This window comes from Microcaecilia unicolor, chromosome 6, assembly GCF_901765095.1.
Source record: "Microcaecilia unicolor chromosome 6, aMicUni1.1, whole genome shotgun sequence".
In the NCBI taxonomy this organism is placed as follows: domain Eukaryota; kingdom Metazoa; phylum Chordata; class Amphibia; order Gymnophiona; family Siphonopidae; genus Microcaecilia; species Microcaecilia unicolor.
In genome coordinates, this window is record NC_044036.1 from 120,746,812 (window position 1) to 120,771,997 (window position 25,186).

At 48.7% G+C, this 25,186-nt stretch overlaps 1 protein-coding gene across 1 annotated transcript in view; it reads left to right on the plus strand.

Annotated features, from left to right (window-relative positions):
* Positions 1–25,186, plus strand: part of SWT1 (SWT1 RNA endoribonuclease homolog) — a 391,485-nt gene that overhangs the window by 54,057 nt on the left and 312,242 nt on the right. Inside the window, exon 5 of the mRNA XM_030205715.1 lies at positions 14,851–14,909. Coding sequence (XP_030061575.1) covers positions 14,851–14,909 — 59 coding nt within the window. The remainder of the gene's footprint in view (positions 1–14,850; positions 14,910–25,186) is intronic.

Below are 25,186 nucleotides of genomic sequence, written 5' to 3' on the forward strand. Positions count from 1 at the left end.
CAGAACAAAACATTTTAAGCCTGTTATCAGTAGGAGTTGGAGCCAGAGTCAGACAGTAGAAAAAGAGAAATCAGGGTTGAAGGTTTGGTGTACTGACTCCACAGCCCTTTCTCTCCCCTAGCAGTGTAGTCTTGCAGTGACCGCTGCCACTGGTGTAAATTTTTGGATTAATAGGTCCCCGGGTAGTTTCCAGGGTGGGGCATTGGGGGGGGAGGGGATTTGCATGGTATAAGGGTGGGGCTTTTCTGGAGGTGGGTTGATTGGGAGTGTCGGGGGGGGGGGACTGGATGCCTTATTTGGTGGGGGGGGGTGGGAGGATAGGATGCCTTGTTTGGCAGGTCAAAATGGTTTCTTAAGCAAACCGTCACCTACAGTATCTGGGAGTCCATGTTTGTGGTTTTGGTTTGAATAATAGTTAGAGCAATTGTAGCGCTGGGAAGGTTTGAAAACAGAATTTTGACACATTCAAAATTCACTCAAAGGGGAGGAGATCCTGTGATGTAGAAAACATCTTTTTGCAAGGGAAACTTTGTTAAAGTAATCCTAAAATTGTTTAATAACGGAACAAACTGGTAACAATATCAAAATTATGAATATTCAACTCATCTTCCTGAGGCAGTGAGCTTTGGCGAAACAAGGCGCTCTTGTAGAAGATTAAAGGATTGTATGGTTATTAAATAAGGACAGTGGAACATTGACAATGATTGCAGAGTAACCATAGGAGTTCCGGAGACTGGTAGTGGCCATTTACTGTCGCAGGACTCACCAGCAGCGAGGAGTAGATTGAACAGAAAAGAAATGGCTTCCCTTCAGATAAGTGTGGTGGTGCACCACTTTGGGGGGGGGGTGTTGAAATTAACCCTCACTGGCTTTGATTCAATAGTGGATATTGATATAGTTAGAATTGGATTGCATATTCTTTAGGTAAACATTGGACACTTTTTCTCACAAGTATTTTACATATATGTTCATACAAGGGTTTGTTTGTTTTTTTTGATGAACCAGTGATTTTTCTCTCTAATGAGGTTTTTTTCACTGGTACGTTTTTTACACTTTGTTGCAATAAGTATATGAACCAATGATAAAACTTTGCTCCGAATACAGAGGAGACCACCTAATATGGGAGCAAGTATTCATGAATGATTTGTCTCACTGGGAAGCTTTGCGGTCCTTTATTTCATTATAATAATTCATTGAATACTGTGAGAGAAACGGTCCAATTATACAATCTGGTTTGTGAGTTTGTATTTTAAAGTTATCCTATAAATATACAGCAGCAGGTTTTAAAGTAGCTAGTCTTCTGTCACTTCTTTACTATAAATCATTGGGAAGGAAGAATAGATAAAATACTTACTAATATAATCATATTATCATTTTATTCCCAATTCAAAGAGAGTTATTGCATTATTTAAGATCTGTTTAGCTGTGCCTGGTGATAGGAAGTTGGTAGATACTACAGCACTAAAGTGTCTGAAACTGAACTATCATCTTGCCAGTATAACTGTCATATAAAAAGACCTGAAAAGCAGAAGTGATCATTTTACTGCTGCTCAGAGGAAACCAGGTGGAAATAATTCTTAATTTGTATGGAAGCCTATACAGAAGTGGCATATCTTACCTTTAGGGGGGAAAAGTTCAAACCTAGCAGGAGGTACTAATTAAGGTACATTTCAGCCATAATGCAAGTTATTTGCCCCTTAACACTCATTAAATGGCAACAAAGTTCATTATCCTATATAATAATTCTCTCCTCCTTGCTGCCTGTGTCCGTGGCTTTCTTCAGAGTTGGTCTGCTAGGCTCCGAAGCCCAGGCTGACATCACAGGCAGCACTGACCAACCTCACGACAGCAGCACGAGGCCCCGCACTCGCTGACACGCCCCTCCCCCAAGGTCGTCGCCGCCGCTCACCCCTCCACCCCCCCCCCCTCGAGGACACCACCGCTTCCCCCTCTCCACCCCCCACGAGGTCGCCGCAGCCATTACTCCCCCCCCCCCCCCCCGAGGTCGCCGCCCAGGCCCAGCCACTTTCCCTCCAGGCCCGCCCACCCAACACAGACCTGCCAAGTCTCCCGCAAAACACGTGCCGCCAGCTCCCATTTCCAGCCACTGCTGCTTCTCCTGTTGAGCAGCACGGCCGCTACAAAAACAAAACCAGCTGTTTTTAAAAAGAAAGCACGGCACTGCAGGCAGCCATCAGGCATTGGCTATCGGCTCTGCAGCCGCTCCTCTCGTCTCTCACATCACTGCCCCTGGAGGAGAACCCCGGAGGAGTGCAGCGACGTGAGAGGCAAGAGGAGCAGCTGCAGAGCTGACAGCCAATGCCTGATGGCTGCCTGCGGTGCCTCGCTTTCTTTTTAAAAACAGCTGTTTTTGTAGCGGCTGCTGCTGCTCAACAGGAGAAGCGGCAGTGGCCGGAAATGGGAGCTGGCGCCGCGTGTTCCACAGGAGACTTGGCAGGTCTGTGTTGGGTGGGTGGGCCTGGAGGGAAAGAAGGGGATAGAGAGAGAGAGAGACACGGGATGGAAGAATCGGGAGAGGGGGGTAGACAGATGGAAGGATGGGGAGAGAAAGAGGGAAAACAGATGGAAGGATGGGGAGAGAAAGGGGGAGATGGATGAATGGATGCAGAGAGAAAGGGGAGAGACTGGAAGGATGTGGAGAGAGAAGGGACACTGAACAGAAAGGGGTAGAGAGATAGACACTGGATAGAAGGAGGGGGAGAGAGACATTAGATGGAAGGATCAAGAGAGAGGGTAGATGGGTGAAAGGATGGGGAGAGAAAGAAGGAAGACGCTGGATGGAAGGGCACCGATAAAAAAAAGGAGACACTGGATGGAAGGATGCAGAAAGAAACAGGGGAGACATTGGAAGAGGGGGTCCTGAGACCAGAGGGGGAGGGGGTTCTGAGACCAGAGAGGGAGGGGGGGGAGGTATCTCTGTCACACACACACTCTCTCTCTCACTCACAGTCAGTGTCTTTCTCTCTCACTCTCACACTGTATCACATTCACTCTTTTATGTGTCACACAGTCACTCTCAAACACTCTCTCGATCTCATACACTCGGTCTCACAGAGAGTCTGTGTATCGCACACATACTCTCACACTGTCTCACACACTCACACAGTCACTCTCACACACACTCAAACATACACACTCCGAGGAAAATCTTGCTAGCGCCCGTTTCATTTGTGTCAGAAACGGGCCTTTTTTACTAGTAATAAATAAAAGTATTTGATTGCCTATATATAATTTGGAGTCTCAGATATAGCAGTACTTTTTTACTAGTATTACCATAATGCATGTTAATACTGGTTACCATGGCATACACGGTAATGAGATGCAAATGCAGGTAAAACACCTCATTATTATGTAAATGAAATAATGCAACTTGACTTCTGGCATTGTTACTGTGAGACTACTGCTAGGGGTTGCTGCCGCTATTTTGAACATGGCACCACCAGGGGCAGGGTTAACCGGGGATCACCCCTGCCCTATACACAATAGATCCCAGGGATTTCTCAAGGTAGGCCCACTTTGTTTTTGTTTTTTGGAAAGGGGTTTTGTAGGAGAGGGGTTATGAGGAGGGGAACATTGGGGTGGGTGTGAAGGGATTTCAGAAGGAAGGAAGGGGGACATGCTATTTGTAGTCCGGAGTGTGGAGATTCTTGCATTCTCTATATATAAAAGGCACCACCAACGTTCTAAATGAAGCCTCCAGCCGGAAGTGTGAAGCGGTGTAGATATCCGGTTTCCCCATGAATGTCTGCCCCTCCCTCGCTCTCTCTGTAACACAGCTCCTGAGTCCTGACAAATATAAACAGTGAAGGAAAACACAGCAGGAATCCTGTATAATTACCAAACACTGCTTGGAGCCTCCTCTCTCTGTAACACAGCAGGAATCCTGACAAATACAAACTGTGAAAAACACAGCAGGAATCCTGTATAATTACCAAACACTGCTCTCCGAAACTGGGAGAGGGGAGAGAGGGAAGGGGGAAGACTCTCACTCTCTCTCTGTCACACACACACTCGCACATTCACTCTCTCAAACGTGCACACTCTGATAAAAACCTTGCTAGCGCCTGTTTCATTTGCATGAGAAACGGGCCTTTTTTACTAGTGTCTATATAACTTTCTTATAATCTTTAATGTTGGATAGTATTTTAGTATTATGTAGTGTCTGAGTGATACTTTGTTTGAATGTGGGCTATGTCTTTTCTTTCAATAATGGAGTTCTTTTCTTTCTTTTCTTTTCTTTTCATTTTATTTGGAATAAGTTTTGTTAACTGCTCTGAAAGGCAAGTGGTATATCAAGTTTTTAATAAAGATAAAGTGTAGATTGGCTGACCCCTTTAACCTGTGGCCTAGGAGCATCAGGCTGTATCCTACAGCCTGATTCTCCCGGGCGGTATAAATGTTCATGTACTGCTGGGATCACTAACCTGCAGTACTGAGAGACCCTATTTTTCTGACCCTGGGAAAACACCTAATTGCCTCAAAAAATAAACCCCTAATATTCCAGAAAATAAAGAGCTAGTTCAAGCCTAACATATATAATGCAAGGTGGATGCTGAGAAAGAGAAGAAGGTACTGTAGAAGAATTAGAAGTTTTCTTGGAGGAGGAATAGCTTCCTTTCCTGATTCCATTTCATTTTTACCAAGGAAAATCAAGAAAATCATCAGATTGTTTTGTTTGAAGAAATGAAAGCGTATGGTAGTAATTAACCCTGGAATTTTGGATAAAATTTGTGGTAATCAATAGGCTCAGGAATAATCTGAGGAAAGGGTGTTCAATGTGTAGAATAGCCTCCCGGTGGAGGAGTTGGAGATAGACCTGTTTCTGAATTGAAGAAAGTGTGGGACTGTCATGTGGGATCTCTTACGGAGAGGAGGAGATAATGGATGCAGCGGATGGGCCATTGAGCCTTTATCTGCCATCATGCTTATATGTTTCTTCTTTCTATGTTTCTTCTATCCTTAGAGATGCATTTATTTATTTAAAATTCATCTACAAAACCCTATAGATTAATACCCAATATCATGATATTCGTAGTGCCTATATTGTAGGTCAAAACTTTGAAGGAAGCTAAGATGCATAATCACTAACATAACCTAAAGTATGTCTCTCATAATAGCTCAAGTTCAGGCAACATAAGGGGATGTCTCCCATTCATTTAATCAAATACACATTCCAACCTAACACATTCCATTGTGGGGGCTCATTAAAAGATATGGCATATTGGCAGCAGGCAACAAAAGCAAAAAGGAGGTGAAAACCCTCACGAAACCGTGAGATAAAAAGTAAAAAGTGAGGAGAATAGTTGAGGATACCAAAAACGTATATGTTTATTCACATAAAAAAACAATTGTATGTATAAAATATAAAACGGACCCGACACGGCCGTGTTTCGGCCCTAAGGCCTGCCTCAGGGGTCTTTGCAACCTCGGAAGATGTTTCTCAGAATGTATATTCCAAGGAAAATATCAGGACGATAATCTCTTAAGATCTATGTACTCCTCTCTTTTAAAAAAAAACATATATATAAGAAATGTACTAAAAAGCACAACGTTCAAATGATGCTTCTCTCCAGAGAGATGTCTACGAATTGTAAAGACATCTGAGAAACATCTTCCAAGGTTGCAAAGACCCCTGAGGCAGGCCTTAGGGCCGAAACACGGCCGTGTCGGGTCCGTTTTATATTTTATACGTACAATTGTTTTTTTATGTGAATAAACATATACGTTTTTGGTATCCTCAACTATTCTCCTCACTTTTTACTTTTTATATTGGCAGCAGGTCCATCAGAGAATTAAGATAAGTGGTGTTGAGCTCAGATATAAAATGTAAGAGAGAGAATTTATTTTAAAGTTTTGGTAGTACTATGAAGGGTTATAAATGGTAATTAATTAACAGCGACTGATGAGGAAACAGGCAAACCGTGGATTGAGTGGTCCATGTGAAAAAGTTGCCAGTAAGGTCCAGAAGAATATGGTGTTGCGATAAATTGAATTGTTAGTGTTGAATGATATATGGCATATCACATTCATTAAAAGCACTATTAAGGGAACAAGCTGTCCTTATATAATACCGGGAAACCTGGAAGTAACACACACATAACTTAATGCACTTTACGTATCCTTTAAAATCATGAAATGCATAACGCATGTCATAATCCAAAGTGTCTGACTTTTAGGAAGTCGCTTAAGACCTGCTTATTTGAGCAAGCATACCCCAAAGATCCAGTCCAACCCCACTAACCTCAGGACGCTGCCATTATGGACTGGCGCTGCTATTATGGACTGCCCATTTCTTTATCCTTACCTCTTTGCCCTGCTTCCCTCTTTCCATTCACTGTACCCTGTCTATTTGTTATTCAAATGTTGTAAGCCACATTGAGCCTACCAGAGGTAGGAAATTGTGGGATATAAGCACTGTAAAATAAATAATAATAACTGTAGAACATACCTTCAAGCCAGGAGTTCTCAATCCAATCAGGTTTTCGGGATATCTACAGTGAATATGTGTGAGATAAATATGCATGTGCTACCTCCCATTGTATGCAAATCTATATCTTGTATATTACTAAGAAGCGTATTTTCAAAGCACTCAGACTTACAAAGTTCCATAGTTACCTTTGGAACTTTATAAGTCATTACATATGGTATGTGGCAGTAGCGTAGCCTGACTTCAGTTATTGGGTGGGTCAGGGAATGAACCAGGTGGTCATGACCCACATTTCCTCTCTGCCTGCTACTCACCCGCCCCTGCAGCACTAAAAATAAATACCTTGACTGGCAGGGATTCCCGGGCCCCGCCAGCTGAAGAATCCCAAGCAGTCTTATCCTCGTGGCTGTTAGCAGCCCATTTGCATCCGCCAACACCAACACTGCCCCACTCCAGGCTTCCACGCATGCTTTGTTCAACCAGCATGCCCCTTGCACACATGCACAGGGATGCCAATTGTACTGAGCATGCGCAAGGGGGGTGGGGGGGGGGGAGAGTGCCAGTGTCAGCAGCTGAAAACGTGCTGCTGACTGCTCCAGGAACGAGACTGACAGGGGAGGAAACGTTAGAGAGGATTCGTCAGCAGCCCCTCCAGCTACACTAATGATGTGCGCTGTCACTAGAAGGGCCTGAAGCAAAACTGGGTGGGCCCCTGCCCACCCGTGGCTACGCCACGGGTATGTGATACTTCATTTCCTTAGCTTCAGCAGCAGATGAATCCAGGAACTTGTGGGTTGTATCCGTCTACCAGCAGGTGGAGACAGAGAACACTAAAAGAACGGGCAGTGACCCTCTGTGTACCGGTCCTTCTCCCTTCAGTATAACTTTACCTCCAGCAGGTGGTGGACGGAGCTTGCCAGCTCCTAGATTGCCTGTGTTTAGGGGGCTCCTGGGGTGCCAGTTGAGCTGGGGTGTGTGGCTGGTGATGCCCACTTTAAAGGCATACTTGTTTTTTCAGGTCCCTGCCTTCCCCTTGTTTCCCCTGCTCCCAGTCGTTTGCTGTGCTGTGGATTCTGTGTCTGTCTGAATTTTGGCTCACAGTAAAAGAAAAAAAACAGATTAGAACAAACTCGGCACTCAGGCAGCAGCTGCAGCACATTCCCAGACCTGAAGCTCTTTGGACCGGCTGCTGGAGGATTGGGAAGCCGTTTGGCAGCTCCTCGGGGACGGGCTTTGCCGCCCTCGTTGAAAGGGTGAGTGCTGTTTATTTCTCTGCCGGTCCCCGCGTTCGCACGAGCCGTCAGCATTGCCGGTCATGGCAGCTGAGACTGCCAAGTGCTGTTCGCGCTTTGGGAAAAGGTGCGGCGTAGCGGGACTCTGCAGCGCCGGCTGTATGGAGGAGTCGGGGGCAGCGGTGATCTCCGATGCGGTTTCTCGCACTCCGCAGCTCATTTTAGATTCGGTGGGGGACGCTTCCAGCGCGGCCCCGGAGGCAGAGGAGCGCACGGTAGTGGTGAAAAGGCTGGCAGAGGGCAGCCAGTTACCACGAGAGTCTCGGGGGCCAGTAGCATCGGAGACGGTGCCAACTCGGGGGCAGGGAGACCCGTTTTCCCCCGAGTTTATTTTGCTTATGCACCAGGCATTTTTATTAAAAAAGGCCTCTCCGGGTGTTTTGGTGTCTCCCCTGCAGTCTTCGCTCCCTTCAGACCAGGTGGGGTCAGGTTTGGGAATTGGAGCAGCGTCATCATTTTCTGAGGCCCCGCCGTCGCTGAAGCGCAGGAGGCTGGGGTCAGGGTCTGAGTCGGGATCAGTGGCTTTGCTGGGGCCACAGCCTTTTCTAATTGAGGGGGCCTGAGGGTCCACCCAAGAGTCATCAAACTCGGGACTCGGAGATCTTGAACTTGTTCAGGAGGAACAGGATGACACTAAGGTGGTACGAATTTTTCATAGAGATGAGTTGCCTTCCCTCATTTCAGAGTCCTTGTGGGCGTGGAATATTCAAGATTCTGAAGCAGTGGCTGCGGCAGCAGTGAATGTTAAAATGGCTAGCACTAGGAAGCCGACTCGAGACTTTCCGGTCCATGAAGCTATTCAGGAGCTCATTTCGGACCAGTGGTCGGAGCCTGAGGGGAACCTAAAGGTAGCTCGCACTATGGTTCGCCTTTATCCGGTGGGGGAGTCTCATTTGAGCCTCTTCGCTTTTCCGAAGGTAGATTCCCTGGTGACGGCGGTCACCAAGAAGACCACTCTTCCAGTGGAGGGGGGCGTTGCCCTCAAAGACATGCAGGATCGCCGTTTGGAGGCATCCCTAAAGCGTGCCTTCGAGGTGTCGGCCTTGACTCTGCAGGCCTCAGTTTGTAGTTTGTATGCGGCCCGGGCCTGTTTGTCTTGGCTACAACAGGCTGTGCAGTAGGAGTTGGAGGCCTCGGCTCCATTGGCAGAGGTTGCCCCTCTTATGGAGTCAGGTCTTGCGTATTTGGCTGATGCTCTTTACGATTTGGTTAGAGCCTCGGCTAAGCAGATGTCTCTGGCGGTCTCTGCTCGGCGGCTGCTATGGCTGCGCCACTGGGCAGTTGATATGGCTTCAAAGCAGCGGCTCACAAAGTTGCCCTTTAGGGGTAAGCTGCTGTTCGGAGATGATTTGGAAAAGATTGTTAAAGATTTGGGAGATTCCAAGACTCAGCGTCTGCCGGAGGACAGACCCAAATCCGGGCCTCGAACTTCTACGACGAGACCGAGGTTTCGGGAGGCATGGCATTATCGCCCTGGTAGGGCCTCTGCTCCTTTTCAGCGTTCCAGATTTCAGCAGCGTTCCTTTCGTCCAGACAAAAGGGCAGCTGGTTCTGTTCAGCGACAGGGAGGCGCTAACCAAGCTTCCCAATGACGGGGTTCCGGTCTACTCTTCCACTCCTTGCATTGGAGGTCATTTGACCCTGTTTCTGGGGGAGTGGGCCAAGATCACGTCAGACCTCGATCTGATAGAGCACGGTTACAAGTTGGAATTGCTGGCTCCAATCAAGGACGCCTTTTTGGAGTCCCGCTGCACTACAGTAGGGAAGCGGAAAGCGGTGGCAGAAACTTTGTTCTCTCTTTGGAGTTAGCGGTAGTTTCTGTGCCTCAGTCCGAGCTTCGGGAAGGTCGCTATGCCATTTATTTCATGGTAGCCTGGAAAGAAGGGTCCTTTCGGCCGGTGCTTGATTTACAGAAGGTGAACTAGTCTCTTGTCAGTTTGGCACTTCCGCATGGAGACTCTGCGGTCGGTGATAGCGGCAGTGCAGCCTGGGGAGTTCCTCACCTCGTTGGACCTCAAGGAGGCGTATCTTCATATCTCAATTTGGCCTCCTCATCAAAGATTTCTGCCGGTTTGCCGCGCCTTGCCGTTTGGGCTGGCCACGGCGCCTCGCACCTTTTCTAAGGTGATGGTGGCGGCATTTTTGTGGAAAGAGGGAGTCAAGAGTCCATCCTTATCTGGACGATTGGCTGATCCGAGCGGACTCAGAGGTGGAGAGTCGGGCGGCCACGTCTTGGGTGATAGAAGTGTTACAATCCCTGGGTTGGGTTGTCAATTTCCCAAAGAGCCATCTAACTCCCTCTCAGTCTCTTGATTATTTGGGAATTTCAACACGGATCTGGGGTGCGTTTTTCTTCCCAACAGCAGACGTCTAAAGTTACAATTGCAGATGCGAAGGTTGTTGGGGCTGCCTCCGGGGTGGGATTACGTACAGGTGCTGGGACTTATGGCGGCTACATTGGAAGTGATTCTGTGGGTGAGGACTCACATGAGGCCGCTGCAGCAAGCCCTACTCAGTCGTTGGTCTCCGACATCTCTGGAATATCGGTGCTGGTTGCCTTGGACTCTGTCGGCCAAGGCCAGCTTAGCTTAGTGGCTTTCCGACGTCCATCTCAGGCGGGGGATGCCCCTTGCTTTTCCGCAATGGGTGATAGTGACTATGGATGCCAGTCTTTCGGGATGGGGGGCTCACTGTCTACATCATTGCGTGCAGGGCCGCTGGTCGGTGGAGGAGTCCACGTAGTCCATCAATCGTCTGGAGCTGAGGGCGGTACGGCTAGCCCTTCTAGCGTTTCACGAAGCTCTGGAAGGCTTTCTGAGGGTGAGGGTCCTGTCGGACAATACGACAGTAGTGGCTTATATCAATCGTCAGGGCGGCACACGGAACAGGCCCTTGTCGGTCGAGGCCGCTGTCATTCTGGCTTGGGCAGAGATTCATCTTCTCTTATCTGCGGCCCGCATCGCCGGTATGGACAATGTACACATGGATTTTCTCAGTCATCACGCTCTAGATCCCGCGGAATGGAAGTTGGCTACGGAAGCTTTTCAGCAGATTTGCAGCAAGTGGGGCATTCCAGGGATAGATCTCATGGCGTCCAGTTTCAACTCCAAAGTAGTGCGATTCTTCAGCAGAAGACGAGAGCGCGGAGCAGAGGGGATAGATGCCCTCTGTCAATCGTGGCCACCTTCCACGCTTCTCTATATGTTTCCCCCTGGCCATTGAACAGTCGAGTGCTTCAGTGGATTCGCCTTCACTCAGGTCTTGTGATTCTGGTGGCTCCGGATTGGCCACGGCATCCGTGGTATGCGGATTTGAGGCGGCTTCTGGTCGAGGATCCGTTCCGGCTTCCGTTTCTTCCAGACCTTCTGCATCAGGGTCCAGTGGCTATGGAAGATCCTTGCCACTTTGGTCTTACGGCTTGGCTCTTGAGAGGGCAAAGTTAAGGAGGAAAGGTTATTTGTAGGAAGTGATAGCTACTTTGCTGAGGGCTCACAAGCGGTCTACGACTACAGCTTACGCTCGGGTTGACGTGTTTTAAGTGTGGTGTGACGCTCGTGTATGGTCGCCTATGCGGGCTTCCGTGTCCCAGATGTTGGTGTTCTTGCAGGAAGGTTTGCAAAAAGGACTGGCTTACAATTCTGTGCGGGTACAGGTGACAGCACTGGCGTGTTTCAGAGGCTGGGTAGCGGGTGCGTCGATTGCGGCTCACCCGGATGTGGTACGATTCTTGCAGGGAGTCTTGAAGCTTCGGCCGCCAGTGTGTTGTCCATGTCCTATGTGGAGTTTGAAGCTGGTGTTGCATGCGTTGCAGTCGGCGCCCTTTGAACCTCTTCGGCAGGCGTCTGAAAAGGATCTTACACTTAAAGCAGTGTTTTGTGGCTCTGGAGTCGGCCCGGATGGTGTCTGAGATTCAGGCCCTGTCATGTCAGGATCCTTTTTTACAGTTTTCGGAATCCGGGGTTATGGTTTGTACGGTTCCTTCGTTTCTTCCTAAGGTGGTGTCGGTGTTTCATTTGAATCAGCCGCTTTTTCTACCCTCTTTCCGGAAAGAGGATTGTCTGGATCCTTTTCAGCGATTGCGCCTTTTGGATGTCCGGCACATTCGTTGGCAGTACTTCAGATGTCGAATGAGTTTCGGTGTTCTGATCACTTGTTCGTTGTTTTTGCCAGGCCGCAATAGGGGTTTGCGGCTTCTAAGGCCACGGTGGCGCGATGGCTCAAAGAGACTATTGTTTTAGTTTATCTTCTGTCGGGGAAGTCTCCTCCAATCGGACTCAGTCTTCTTCTTGGGTGGAGACGAGCCTGTTTTCGGTTCTCGAGATCTGTTGGGCGACGACGTGGGCGGCGCGCGTCTTTCTTTTGCTAAACATTATTGTTTGGATGAGGCGGCAGTTCTCTCTCAGGGAGCTGCAACTTCCCGCCCAGTTTAGGGACTGCTTGGGTACATCCCACCAGTTCCTGGATTCATCTGCTGCTGAAACTAAGGAAGGAAAAATTAAGACATACCTGATAATTTTCTTTCCTTTAGTCGCAGCAGATGAATCCAGGATCCCTCCCTGTTGCAGTCTGTGTTCATTTTCAGCAGAATCTGTGTTAGGCAATGCCGTTAGTTACTCAGTTTGAGTATTGTTCACTCCGGTTGAGGGTGTTTTCTTTTGTTGTGAGTTATGTGATGTTCCTGTTCTTTTCTCTGCTTTGGGATTGGTGCTATACTAAAGGGAGAAGGACCAGTACACAGAGGGTAACTGCCTGTTCTTTTAGTGTTCTCTATCTCCACCTGCTGGTAGACGGATACAACCCACCAGTTCCTGGATTCATCTGCTGTGACTAAAGGAAAGAAAATTATCAGGTATGTCTTAACTTTTCCATGCATACCTTGTCTTGATTTGTCCTTGCCATTTTCAGGGCATAGACCGTAGAAGTCTGCCCAGCACTGTCCTTGTTCTAAAATTTGTGGGTATCCTGAAAACCTGACTAGCTTAAGAACTACTGGGTTAAGAATTGTGCCTCAAACAATATGCAGGAACATCTCATGTTGCATGTATAAAAATTAGGGCTGTATATCAATTAAAAATTTTAAATGCATGATTAATTGCATAAAGCACCCCTCACGTTTTCTCTTATACAGAGCAGTATATAGGTACCAGATGTAAATTCTCAAAATTGACCTATTTCAATTATGAAACTAAAAATAAAATCATTTATTTTACTCCTGTTGTCTGGTGATTTTATCTTTCTAATTATCTCGTTCCCAGTCTCTGGTTATGCTTCCCTGTGCTCCCAGCATGCTGAACTCTGTTTCCAGGGTCTCTTGTCTATTCACTATTCCTTCTTTTTTTTTTCCCTCCTCCTCATCCTGCCCTATATCCATCTTTCACATTCTTCATCCATTTATCTTCCTCCTTTTCAAAGCTGTCTAGTTTCCATCTCTTCCCTTCCCCCTCCATGTTCATCATCTCCTCCTTTCTGTCTTCCCTTCCATTCATAGGCATCATCTCCTTCTTTCTGTCTTGCCTTCCCCTCCCATTCATGGGCACCATCTCCTCCCTTCCCCTCTATTCATGGATACCATCTCCTCCTGTTTCTCTTCTCTCTTCTTTCCTTCCCCTTCTTGGGCACTGGCTCATGCTTTCTTTCTTCTCTTCCCTCTTCTCTCCTCCCCTCCATTCCATGATCACAATTTCTCTCCTCCCCTCCCTTCCTCTCCATTCCATGATCACCATTTCTCCCCTCCACAGTCACCATCTTCCTTGTTTTTTCCATCCCCTATTTTTGGCAAATCTTATTGCACTCCTGAACCCACCTTCCAGCCCCCCCCCCCCCCCCCCCAGCTGTGGTTCTCATTCTCCCTCTTTTCTTGGCAAATCTTCCCCTAGCTCCTAAACCCCCCCCCCCCCCCCCCCCCCCCACGGTCGCCGTTTCTCTCCTTTTCTCCCTTGGCAGATTTTCCTTTGCTCCTGAACCCGCCCTCTTGTGATTCCCATTCTCTCCCTAACCTCCCCAGTATGTTTTTCTGCATTCCTGATCCCTTGCCCCCTGTGCTCTATGTTCTCTTTCTCCTTCTACCTGCCCCTCTCGGCCCTCCAACCTTGCCTTTAGTACTGCCTTTCACCTGCCCAAAATTTCTCTCTGTAACAGCCTGCTTGGAAAAGGCAGGATGCTACAGAGAGGCTTTGGGCAAGTGAAAGAAGCAGCTGCAGCACTAAAGGCAAGGTTAGAGGGCCGAGAGGGGCAAGTAAGAGAGAATGCAGTCCACAAGCAAGGGCTGCAGCCTTCAACTCCAACTGGCCACCTCTTCTGGGCCCCAGTGCTGCCGCCCTGAGTCTCTCCTGTCTTGCCCCAGACCCAAAGTGCTGTAGTACTTCCTTCTGGGTCACAGGTGTGCGGCTCTGCCTTCCCCACAGCACTTGGCAGCCTTGGGAACTCTTTCCACAACAGCAGGGCTGACCCAGGACCCAGCAGCTGATTTTTGCAGCCCAGGTGAGCCTGCAAAATGGAACAATGCTGGATCAGTGTGTGTGATGGGGAGAGACCTGCCATTAACATATGTTAAACATTTAACGTGTTAATCACGTTAAGGGCCTCTTTTATAAAACTGCGCTAGTGGTCTCTGATGCAGTAATGCCGACAAAGACCATTCACTTTGAATGGGCTTCATTGGCATTGTTGTGTGACTTGATAAGAGGCCCTTAATGTGCAGCTCAAATAAAATAAATATGCTAACTTTTAGCACACTTACAATGGTTTTAGTACATCAGCCCATTATGGAAGCTTTTTCAGGTCGGGGAACTTTTTAATACTCTGATTTTCTTTCATTACACCATTATTCCTTCTAAATTACATGGATATTCCATACCTACTTGAGCCTCTCTTCTGCTGCATGGCACTATTTAGAAGAAGTTTTCTGACCGTTATTTTCTAGGAAAGAGATATATTTGTTCAATGCATAGAAACTGAAACAAAAGAAATTGAATATTTATATAAATCTAGATCTTTGAAAATGTCCATATGTGAGTGAATAATTGAAGAATATCCCAGAGAATTTAGCTGATAATCCAGTAAGTATTTTGGTTAGTGCTAAACATGTTTGGATTTTTTTTTCTCTTTTAGAATGATAAAGTGACTGAAGTTTTTAATGCCAGTTCACAATATCAACATGAAGTTCGAAGGCAAGTATTTGTTCTATTTCAGCTTTAAAGGAATATGTTTGCCAGGAGCAGTTCAAGCAATCTGCTGCATAAGATAAAAGATGAGATGGTGCCTTCCCCTCTCCATAGCTCTAATGAGAAAATGAGGTAGGGAAGGATCCTCTCAATCACAATGCCATGGAAAAAGGCAGTGCAAAAATGTAAAAACAGACTGCCATCTGTTTTTAAAGAGCCCTTTACCTCAGCTTTGAAAAGGAAATTAAAAAAAAAAAAAAAGAATTTTTAACCTTTTACTCTTCAGGCTCCCCATATGCCTAATCCATTCTGTTTTTCACTCATCTAATCTTTCACATGAAATATTTTTGACTGCCATTGTTTTATTTTTTTTCTTTCAAGAAGTAGAGAGGTGTGGTAGCCGTGTTAGTCCACTCTTAAAGGTTATCAATAGAAATCAAACAAAATAAAACATGGAAAAGAAAATAAGATGATACCTTTTTTATTGGACATAACTTAATACATTTCTTGATTAGCTTTCGAAGGTTGCCCTTCTTTGTCAGATCGGAAATAAGCAAATGTGTTAGTTGATAGTATATATAAGTGAAGCTTCAAAGCATTTCAATGACAGTCTAGCAAGGTGGGGGTGGGTAGGATGTATGCATGGGTACATCAAAGCATTTCATTTCATTGATAGTCTAACAGGATGGGTGTGGGTAGTTGAGAGGAGAGTGATAAACAGAGAAATACAACTTTATGGTTTATAGTGGGCTAGAAAACCCAGATCCTTGTTAAGTCCTGTCTGTTGGGTGTCAAAATATTCAATCATTCTGACATCAAAGGTCTTACGTTCCTGTATTGTTTTAAAGTTACCTTTCAGGATTCTTACTGTGAAATCACTGGTGCAGTGTCCTGGTCCTGTAAAGTGTTGGCCCACAGGGGTGGGAATCTGACTGGCACCAGCTTTCTTCATGTTGTGTCTATGTAAATTGAATCTTGTCTTAAGCATCTGGCCTGTTTCTCCAATATAGCATCCTTCGTTACATTTTTTACACTGAATGATATATACCACATTGGAAGATGAGCATGTGAAAGATTCCTTTATGTTGAATGTTTTTCCTTTGTGAATGACTATGGGGTCCTGTGAAATGTGTTGGCATAGCTTGCAGCTGGATCTGTTACAGGGAAACGTGCCCTTTTCTTTTTCAGTCTGTGTTGGGAGTTTACTTCTGATTAGCTTGTGTTTTAAGTTGGGTGGCTGTCGGAAGGCCAGCACTGGTGGGGATGGGAATATCTCTTTCAGTAATTCATCCTCCTGGAGTAGGGGCTGTAGGTCTCTTATGATTTTCCTCAGTTTCTCCAGTTCTGGGTTGTATGTAACTACAAGGGGGATTCTGTCTGTGGCTTTCTTTCTTTGTACTGTAGCAGATTCTCCCTGGGTGTTTTGAGGGAGCAGGCAATATTCCTGGAGATTATTTTGGGGTTGTAGCCTTTCTGTTTGAAGGATGTGGTCAGGATTTCAAGGTGTCTGTCTCTATCCCCTGGGTCAGAGCAGATACGGTGGTATCTTGTGGCTTGGCTGTAAATAATGGATCTTTTTGTATGTGAAGGATGGAAGCTGGAGTTGTGGAGGTAGCTGCATCTGTCTGTGGGTTTCTTGTATATAGATGTTTGTATACAGCCATCACTGATTGAGACCGTGGTGTCCAAAAAATTGACTTTTCTGGGTGGTAGTCAATTTTGAATCTGATTGTAGGATGGCATGTATTAAAGGAATTGTAAAATTGTTTCAGAGTTTCTTCCCCCTCTGTCCAAATCATAAAAATGTCATCGATGTACCGGTAGTATTTTAGAGGTTTGGTCTGGTATGTATTCAGAAATGTCTCTTCCAGCTCAGCCATAAAAAGGTTGGCATATTGGGGTGCTGTCCTGGTGCCCATCGTAGTGCCCATTATTTGTAGATAGATATCATTGTTAAAGCAGAAGTAGTTGTGAGTTAAAATAAATTTGATTAATTTTGTAATAGTTTCTGGTGAGTATTGATGGTCCAGTGTGGATGTTTTTAGGAGTCTCCCACATGCGGCTATGCCATCCGCATGTGGAATGTTGCTGTATAGTGATTCTACATCCATCGTGACCAGAAGGGTGTTTGATGGTAATTGCTTGATAATTTTCAATTTATTCAGAAAGTCTGTGGTGTCTTGTATGAAGCAGGGGCGTAGCCAGCCTTCCGTGAGGGAGGGGTCCAGAGCCCGGGGAGAGGGGGCACATTTTAGCCCTCCCCCGGCGCCGCCCCCCCACCGCCGACATTGCCGCCCCCCCCTCCCGCCGCGAACCCGCCGCCGCTGCAGCCTACCTTTACTTTTGCTGGCGGGGGATCCCACTCCCCGCCAGCCGACGTCTTCTTCTCAGTCGCTTCCTGCTCTTCAATTTGTTTGCTGACGTCCTGCACGTTGTACGTGCAGGACGTCAGACTCAGAGAACAGAACTGTTCTCTGAGTCTGACGTCCTGCACGTACAATTACGTGCAGGACGTCAGCAAACAAATTGAAGAGCAGGAAGGACTGAGAAGACGTCGGCTGGCGGGGAGTGGGATCCCCCGCCAGCAAAAGTAAAGGTAGGCGCCGGCGGGGGCGGGTTCGCCGGGAGGGGGGTCCTGAGGTGAATCTGCGGGGGCCCCGGCCCCCTCAGGCCCCACGTAGCTACGCCACTGGTATGAAGCTGTTAGTTTTGTGCACGAGAGGTTTCAGAATTCTCTCTACGAATCCAGATGTTTCCTCCGTGAGTGTGCCAATACCTGATATGATTGGTCTGCCAGGGTTTCCCGGTTTGTGGATTTTGGGTAGCATATAGAATGTGCCCACAGAAGGCTTGTTTGGTATGAGTTTCTTCAAGACAATCTGGGTAAGTCAACAAACAAATACTACAAATATTTTAACGTTATAAAAAGGTTTTGTGAAAGGACAGGCACTGTTGAAAAAAGAAAGGCAGGAACACCATGTGCTGTGGTGCCCTTCCAGTCATTATATTCATTAAGGTGCGCTTTAATATGCGAAGGATTGTGAAAGGAGTAAGAGACCAAAGGATGGGAAGAAATATTATCATATGTTTTTCTTGTAAATGTGAACTGTGTGACATAACTAATTTCTTAGCCCCTTTTAGGTAAAAATTTTAAAAATGTGTTTAGGGCCGTGCCAACACGGTAAGCGGGGTAAGCGCCGCAGGGGGGCGCCTGCCTTCAAGGGTGCCGCACCGTCAAGTTGTATTTTTTTAAAAAAACCTTACTTCTCCGCTCCATCCCCGATTCCCCGGCGCTTTAAAATTACCTCGCTCCGCCTTCGACGTCTGCGCAGCGTCAGTGAAAGCGCTGCCTGTCTGACATCTCCCCACCAGCCTTCCCTTCGCTCGTTCGTTCCCTCTGTGTCCTGCCTTCTTCTGACGTCATTTCCTTGAGGGCGGGACACAGAGGGAACAAACAAGCGAAGGGATGGCTGGTGGAGAGACGTCCGTCAGACATGCAGCGCTTTCACTGACGCTTGCACAGATGTTGGAGGCGGAGTGAGGTAAATTTAAAGCGCCGGGGAATCGGGGATGAAGCGGAGGCGGCTCAGGCTGACTGAGAAGTATGTTCAGAGCCTCCTTTGCAGGCCAAACCCAGCCATTTCATCCGTCGTGCCCCAGACGGAAGCTTGGGGGAGCAGCGCTTGGCTCTTTGGCACCGCCCAGCTCTTCTATGCGCCTTGGAGCCAGGCAGGTCCGGAGGGGGGACGCGCACCAACTGATAGTCTGCAGGGGGACGCCAGAGACCCTAGGCACGGCCCTGAATGTGTTGAGCAGATAAGATAAATTTTATCTGGTTATTTATAGCCAGATATTTTAGCCATACTTACCTGACTAAAAGTGTTACTGAAAGTTGGAATAAATTTATCTGGTCAAAGTTTGACTGGCTAGATTTTGGATACTTTAGCCTGATTAACGCTAAAAAATCAACACTAAACAGCTAAAATAGAGCCTGGTATGACTTCCTCTTCTCTGTCTTTTCTTGGTTTTATTTCTCTTTAGATTAGAAGCATACCTCCTCTTACCATTCAGTGATTGTAGCCTGCATTCCCTGATTACCTGTTTGAGTTTTAAAAAGATGAGTTCCCCCTTGGGGAAATAGCAACCTCCCCCACCCACAAAGCTTCAGATTTTAAGAGGAAGTTACCCCCTCACCAATAGGTTGAACACCAGACTTCTCCCTCACCTCAATTTTAAATAATATGGGGGAATATCCTAGTGGTTAGAGCACTGGATTGACAACTGAGGAAGCCCAGTTGAAATCCCACTGCTGTCCTTTGTGATCTTGGACAAGTCACTTAACCTTCCATTGCCTCAGGTGCAAACTTAGATTGTAAACCCAGATTGCAAACTTAGATTGTAACTCACCTTGAGCTACCGCTGAAAAATGTATGAGGCTCTTCAGTCCCACAGTCTTGACATGAGGCCACAATGAACAGGCAAGAGGACTCTTGCTCCTCCTGTCCACTCAGCTCCAATGTTGCTATGACAATATGTAACATAGCACGGTTGTCATAGCAACACTGGAGCCAAACAGAAGCAAGAAGTAAGTTTTTCCTGCTCACTGTGTCCTTGGGCATAAGCTAGGAATTGGAGGGGTTGAGGGGAGAATGTTATTGAATAGATGGGAGGTAAATTGACAGGGCACGAAGTTAAGGGGGAGGGGGTAACAATCGCTTCACAAGAGTAGACAATTTTCTGTTTATAATCAAAATTATGAAGGAAGAAGTGGGAACCATAGTCATCCCTTTTTTTTAACTATAACCTAGTCATCTCTTTTAAGGGTGGGGGCACATTCTTTTCTTAAATTAATCAAGAGAGAGGAAGACATTGGGGCCCTTTTTTGTGTGTGTTGGCTGAACAAATTTAAGTCTAATATTCCCTTTTCCATGGACCAGAAACATCCCCCAGGGGAAACAAGAGAGTTGAAGGAAGAACAGATCAGGAGGAATACTTGTGCAAGGCAGGGAGTGGTAGGAGGGAGAAAGAAGGAGCAGAGTTGCATGAAGGGGTCTATGGAGATATATTACGACTTCCAGTCTCCCACCATTGCTCTTAGGTATGTATGTATGTCTATATATATATATATATCTGTATCTGTATCGATATCTATAGATAGATATAGATAGGTGAGGGAGGGGGACAACAATCTTTTTGTTGGGGCTGCCAAGCCTCCATTATTTTTGTGTAAGCCCTATTTCTCTGAGGACAAGCAGGCTGCTTGTTCTCACTGATGGGTGACGTCCACGGCAGCCCCTCCAATCGGAACACTTTCTAGCAAAGTCCTTTGCTAGTCCTCGCGCGCCGATGCGCACCGCGTATGCGCGGCCGTCTTCCCGCCCGAACCGGCTCGTGCCGGCCAGTCTTCTTTTGTCCGCGCTCGGTACGGTCGTGTTTCGCCGTTCGCGCCCCAAAGTTGACCTTGCGCGTCGTTTATCGACTTCGTTCTCAAAAAAAAAAAAAAAAAAGGTGTCGGACCTTTATGGTTTTCTCCCTTCCCGTACTTCCAGTCTCTGCCCCGGTAAGTTTTCTTTCGTCGTCGGGGTAGGCCCTATTTAGGCTTCGGTCGAAGTTTTTCTTCCCCCTATTTTTGCGGTGCCATTTTCGCCATTTCGAGTTTTGATCTCGCCGGCGCGATTTTTCCGCCCATGACATCGAAGTCTTCCAGCGGCTTCAAGAAGTGCACCCAGTGCGCCCGGGTAATCTCGCTCACTGACAGGCACGCGTCGTGTCTTCAGTGTCTGGGGGCTGGGCACCGCCCTCAGGCCTGTAGTCTGTGTTCCCTTTTACAAAAGCGGACTCAGGTAGCGAGATTAGCCCAGTGGAACATTTTGTTCTCGGGCTCTTCGTCGTCATCGGCACCGGGAGTATCGACTGCTTCGACGTCGTCGGCGCCTGGACCTTCATCTTCGCCCCCGATTGCATCGAGTGCATCGAGGCATCGGCCCTCTGCATCGGAGCGACATCGGAAGGCTGCGTCGGCGTCGGTGGTATCGAGACCTCCTCGTCTGCTGATGTCGTCGGATGGTGGTGCTTCGTCTGGAGTGCAGGTGAGGGCTGTCCATTCCCCTGCTGGTGGCGGTGAGCCTTCGGGTGGGTCTCCCCCCATCCCGAGGGCTCCTGCGGTACAGCCCCCCCGAGACCGACCTCCTTCGGTCTCGGCCCCGAGGAAGCGACGGCTGGATTCTACGTCCTCCTCGTCGGTGCCGGGAAGCTCCGGTGACATGCTTCGTCCCAAGAAGTCGAAGAAGCATCGTCACCGATCCCCTTCCCGTGTCGGCACCAAGATCTCTGGGTCGCCGAGGGAGTCGGCACCCAGTAGGCATCGGCACCGAGAGGACCGCTCGCCCTCTGTTCAAGAGGTGTCGATGCGCTCCCCTTTGGACAGCCCGGAACAGCCTCCACACCCGGAACAGACTCTGACATCGACGCCTGCATCGGCTTCCATGCCTTTTTCTACAGCCGCTCTGAACGAGAGTCTCCGGGCCGTTCTCCCAGAGATCCTGGGAGAGCTGTTGCGCCCTACCCCTCCGGTACCGGGGGTGCTTGCGCCACCGGTACCGTCGAGCGAGGCGCCGGCTGGCCCATTGCCCGGGGTGAGGTCTCCGGCGTCGGTGCCGCGTGCGGTACCGACTGCGGTAGCCTCCCAGGAAGGCTCCCCGACTACGTCGGCGGAGGGAGCTTTGCCGGTGCGAACGAGGGAGTCTACCTCTCGACGCTCCCACCGTGGCCGTGGTTCCACGAAGTCGAGTCGGGCACGGTTGCAGACACAGGTCCGTGAACTTGTGTCTGACACCGATGGTGAGGCCTCGTGGGAAGAAGAAGAAGACATCAGATATTTCTCTGACGAGGAGTCTGAGGGTCTCCCTTCTGATCCCACTCCCTCTCCTGAAAGACAGCTTTCTCCCCCCGAGAGTCTGTCTTTCGCTTCCTTTGTCCGGGAGATGTCTACGGCCATCCCCTTCCCGGTGGATGTGGAGGACGAGCCCAGGGCTGAAATGTTTGAGCTCCTGGACTATCCTTCTCCACCTAAGGAAGCGTCCACAGTACCCATGCATCATGTCCTCAAAAAGACATTGCTGGCAAACTGGACCAAGCCATTAAGTATTCCCCACATCCCCAAGAAGATTGAGTCCCAGTACCGAATCCATGGGGACCCAGAGCTGATGCGCACTCAGTTGCCTCACGACTCTGGAGTTGTGGATTTGGCCCTAAAGAAGGCCAAGAGTTCTAGGGAGCATGCTTCGGCGCCCCCGGGCAAGGACTCTAGAACCTTGGACTCCTTTGGGAGGAAGGCCTACCATTCTTCTATGCTCGTGGCCAAAATTCAGTCGTACCAGCTCTACACGAGCATACACATGCGGTACAATGTGCGGCAGTTGGCGGGCTTGGTGGATAAGCTCCCCCCTGAGCAAGCCAAGCCATTTCAGGAGGTGGTCAGGCAGCTGAAGGCGTGCAGAAAATTCCTGGCCAGAGGGGTGTATGACACCTTTGATGTTGCGTCCAGGGCCGCTGCTCAAGGTGTGGTGATGCGCAGACTCTCATGGCTGCGTGCCTCCGACCTGGAGAATAGAATCCAGCAGCGGATTGCGGACTCGCCTTGCCGTGCGGATAATATTTTTGGAGAGAAAGTCGAACAGGTGGTAGAGCAGCTCCACCAGCGGGACACCGCATTCGACAAGTTCTCCCGCCGGCAGCCTTCAGCCTCTACCTCTACAGGTAGAAGATTTTTTGGGGGAAGGAAGACTGTTCCCTACTCTTCTGGCAAGCGTAGGTACAATCCTCCTTCTCGACAGCCTGCGGCCCAGGCTAAGCCCCAGCGCGCTCGCTCTCGTCAGCAGCGTGCGCCTCAGCAAGGCCCCTCGGCTCCCCAGCAAAAGCAAGGGACGAGCTTTTGACTGCCTCCAGCAGAGCATAGCCGACATCCAAGTGTAAGTGCCGGGCGACCTACCAGTCGGGGGGAGGTTGAAAGCTTTTCACCTAAGGTGGCCTCTCATAACCTCCGATCAGTGGGTTCTCCAAATAGTCCGGCAAGGATACACCCTCAATTTGGCCTCAAAACCTCCAAATTGTCCACCGGGAGCTCAATCTTACAGCTTCCAACACAAGCAGGTACTTGCAGAGGAACTCTCCGCCCTTCTCAGCGCCAATGCGGTCGAGCCCGTGCCATCCGGGCAAGAAGGGCTGGGATTCTGTTCCAGGTACTTCCTTGTGGAAAAGAAAACAGGGGGGATGCGTCCCATCCTAGACCTAAGGGCCCTGAACAAATATCTGGTCAAAGAAAAGTTCAGGATGCTTTCCCTGGGCACCCTTCTCCCCATGATTCAGCAAAACGACTGGCTATGCTCTCTGGACTTAAAGGACGCCTACACACACATCCCGATACTGCCAGCTCACAGACAGTATCTGCGATTTCAGCTGGGCACACGTCACTTCCAGTACTGTGTGCTACCCTTTGGGCTCGCCTCTGCGCCCAGAGTGTTCATGAAGTGCTTGGCTCTAGTAGCAGCGGCACTTCGCAGACTGGGGGTACACGTGTTCCCATATCTCGACGATTGGCTGGTGAAGAACACATCCGAGGCAGGAGCCCTGCAGTCCATGCAGATGACTATTCGCCTCCTGGAGCTACTGGGGTTTGTGATAAATTATCCAAAGTCCCATCTTCTCCCAGTTCAGAGACTCGAATTCATAGGAGCTCTGCTGGATTCTCGGACGGCTCGCGCCTATCTCCCAGAGACAAAAGCCAACAACTTGTTGTCCCTCGTCTCGCGGGTGCGAGCGTCCCAGCAGGTCACAGCTCGGCAGATGTTGAGATTGCTGGGCCACATGGCCTCCACAGTTCATGTGACTCCCATGGCCCGCCTTCACATGAGATCTGCCCAATGGACCCTAGCTTCCCAGTGGTTTCAGGCTGCTGGGGATCTAGAAGACGTGATCCACCTGTCCACGAGTTTTCTCAAATCCCTGTATTGGTGGACGATTTGGTCCAATTTGACTCTGGGACGTCCTTTCCAAATTCCTCAGCCACAAAAAGTGCTGACCACGGATGCGTCTCTCCTGGGGTGGGGAGCTCATGTCGATGGGCTTCACACCCAAGGAAGCTGGTCCCTCCAGGAACGCGATCTACAGATCAATCTCCTGGAGTTACGAGCGGTCTGGAATGCTCTGAAGGCTTTCAGAGATCGGCTGTCCCACCAAATTATCCAAATTCAGACAGACAACCAGGTTGCCATGTATTACATCAACAAGCAGGGGGGCACCGGATCTCGCCCCCTGTGTCAGGAAGCCGTCAGCATGTGGCTCTGGGCTCGCCATCACGGCATGGTGCTCCAAGCCACATATCTGGCAGGCGTAAACAACAGTCTGGCCGACAGGTTGAGCAGGATTATGCAACCTCACGAGTGGTCGCTCAATTCCCGTGTAGTGCGACAGATCTTCCAGGTGTGGGGCACCCCCTTGGTAGATCTCTTCGCATCTCGAGCCAACCACAAAGTCCCTCAGTTCTGTTCCAGGCTTCAGGCCCACGGCAGACTGGCATCAGATGCCTTCCTCCTGGACTGGGGGGAGGGTCTGCTGTATGCTTATCCTCCCATACCTCTGGTCGGGAAGACTTTGTTGAAACTCAAGCAAGACCGAGGCACCATGATTCTGATTGCTCCTTTTTGGCCGCGTCAGATCTGGTTCCCTCTTCTTCTGGAGTTGTCCTCCGAAGAACCGTGGAGATTGGAGTGTTTTCCGACCCTCATCACACAGGACGAAGGGGCGCTTCTGCATCCCAGCCTCCGTTCCCTGGCTCTCACGGCCTGGATGTTGAGAGCATAGACTTTGCCTCTTTGGGTCTGTCAGAGGGTATCTCCCGCATCTTGCTTGCTTCCAGGAAAGATTCCACTAAGAGGAGTTACTTCTTTCTATGGAGGAGGTTTGCCGTCTGGTGTGACAGCAAGGCCCTAGATCCTCGCTCTTGTCCTACACAGACCCTGCTTGAATACCTTCTGTACCTGTCTGAGTCTGGTCTCAAGACCAACTCTGTAAGGGTTCACCTTAGTGCAATCAGTGCATACCATTACCGTGTGGAAGGTAAGCCGATCTCAGGACGCCTGTAGTGGTTCACTTCATGAGAGGTTTGCTTTTGTCAAAGCCCCCTGTCAAGCCTCCTACAGTGTCATGGGATCTCAATGTCGTTCTCACCCAGCTGATGAAACCTCCTTTTGAGCCACTTAATTCCTGCCATCTGAAGTACTTGA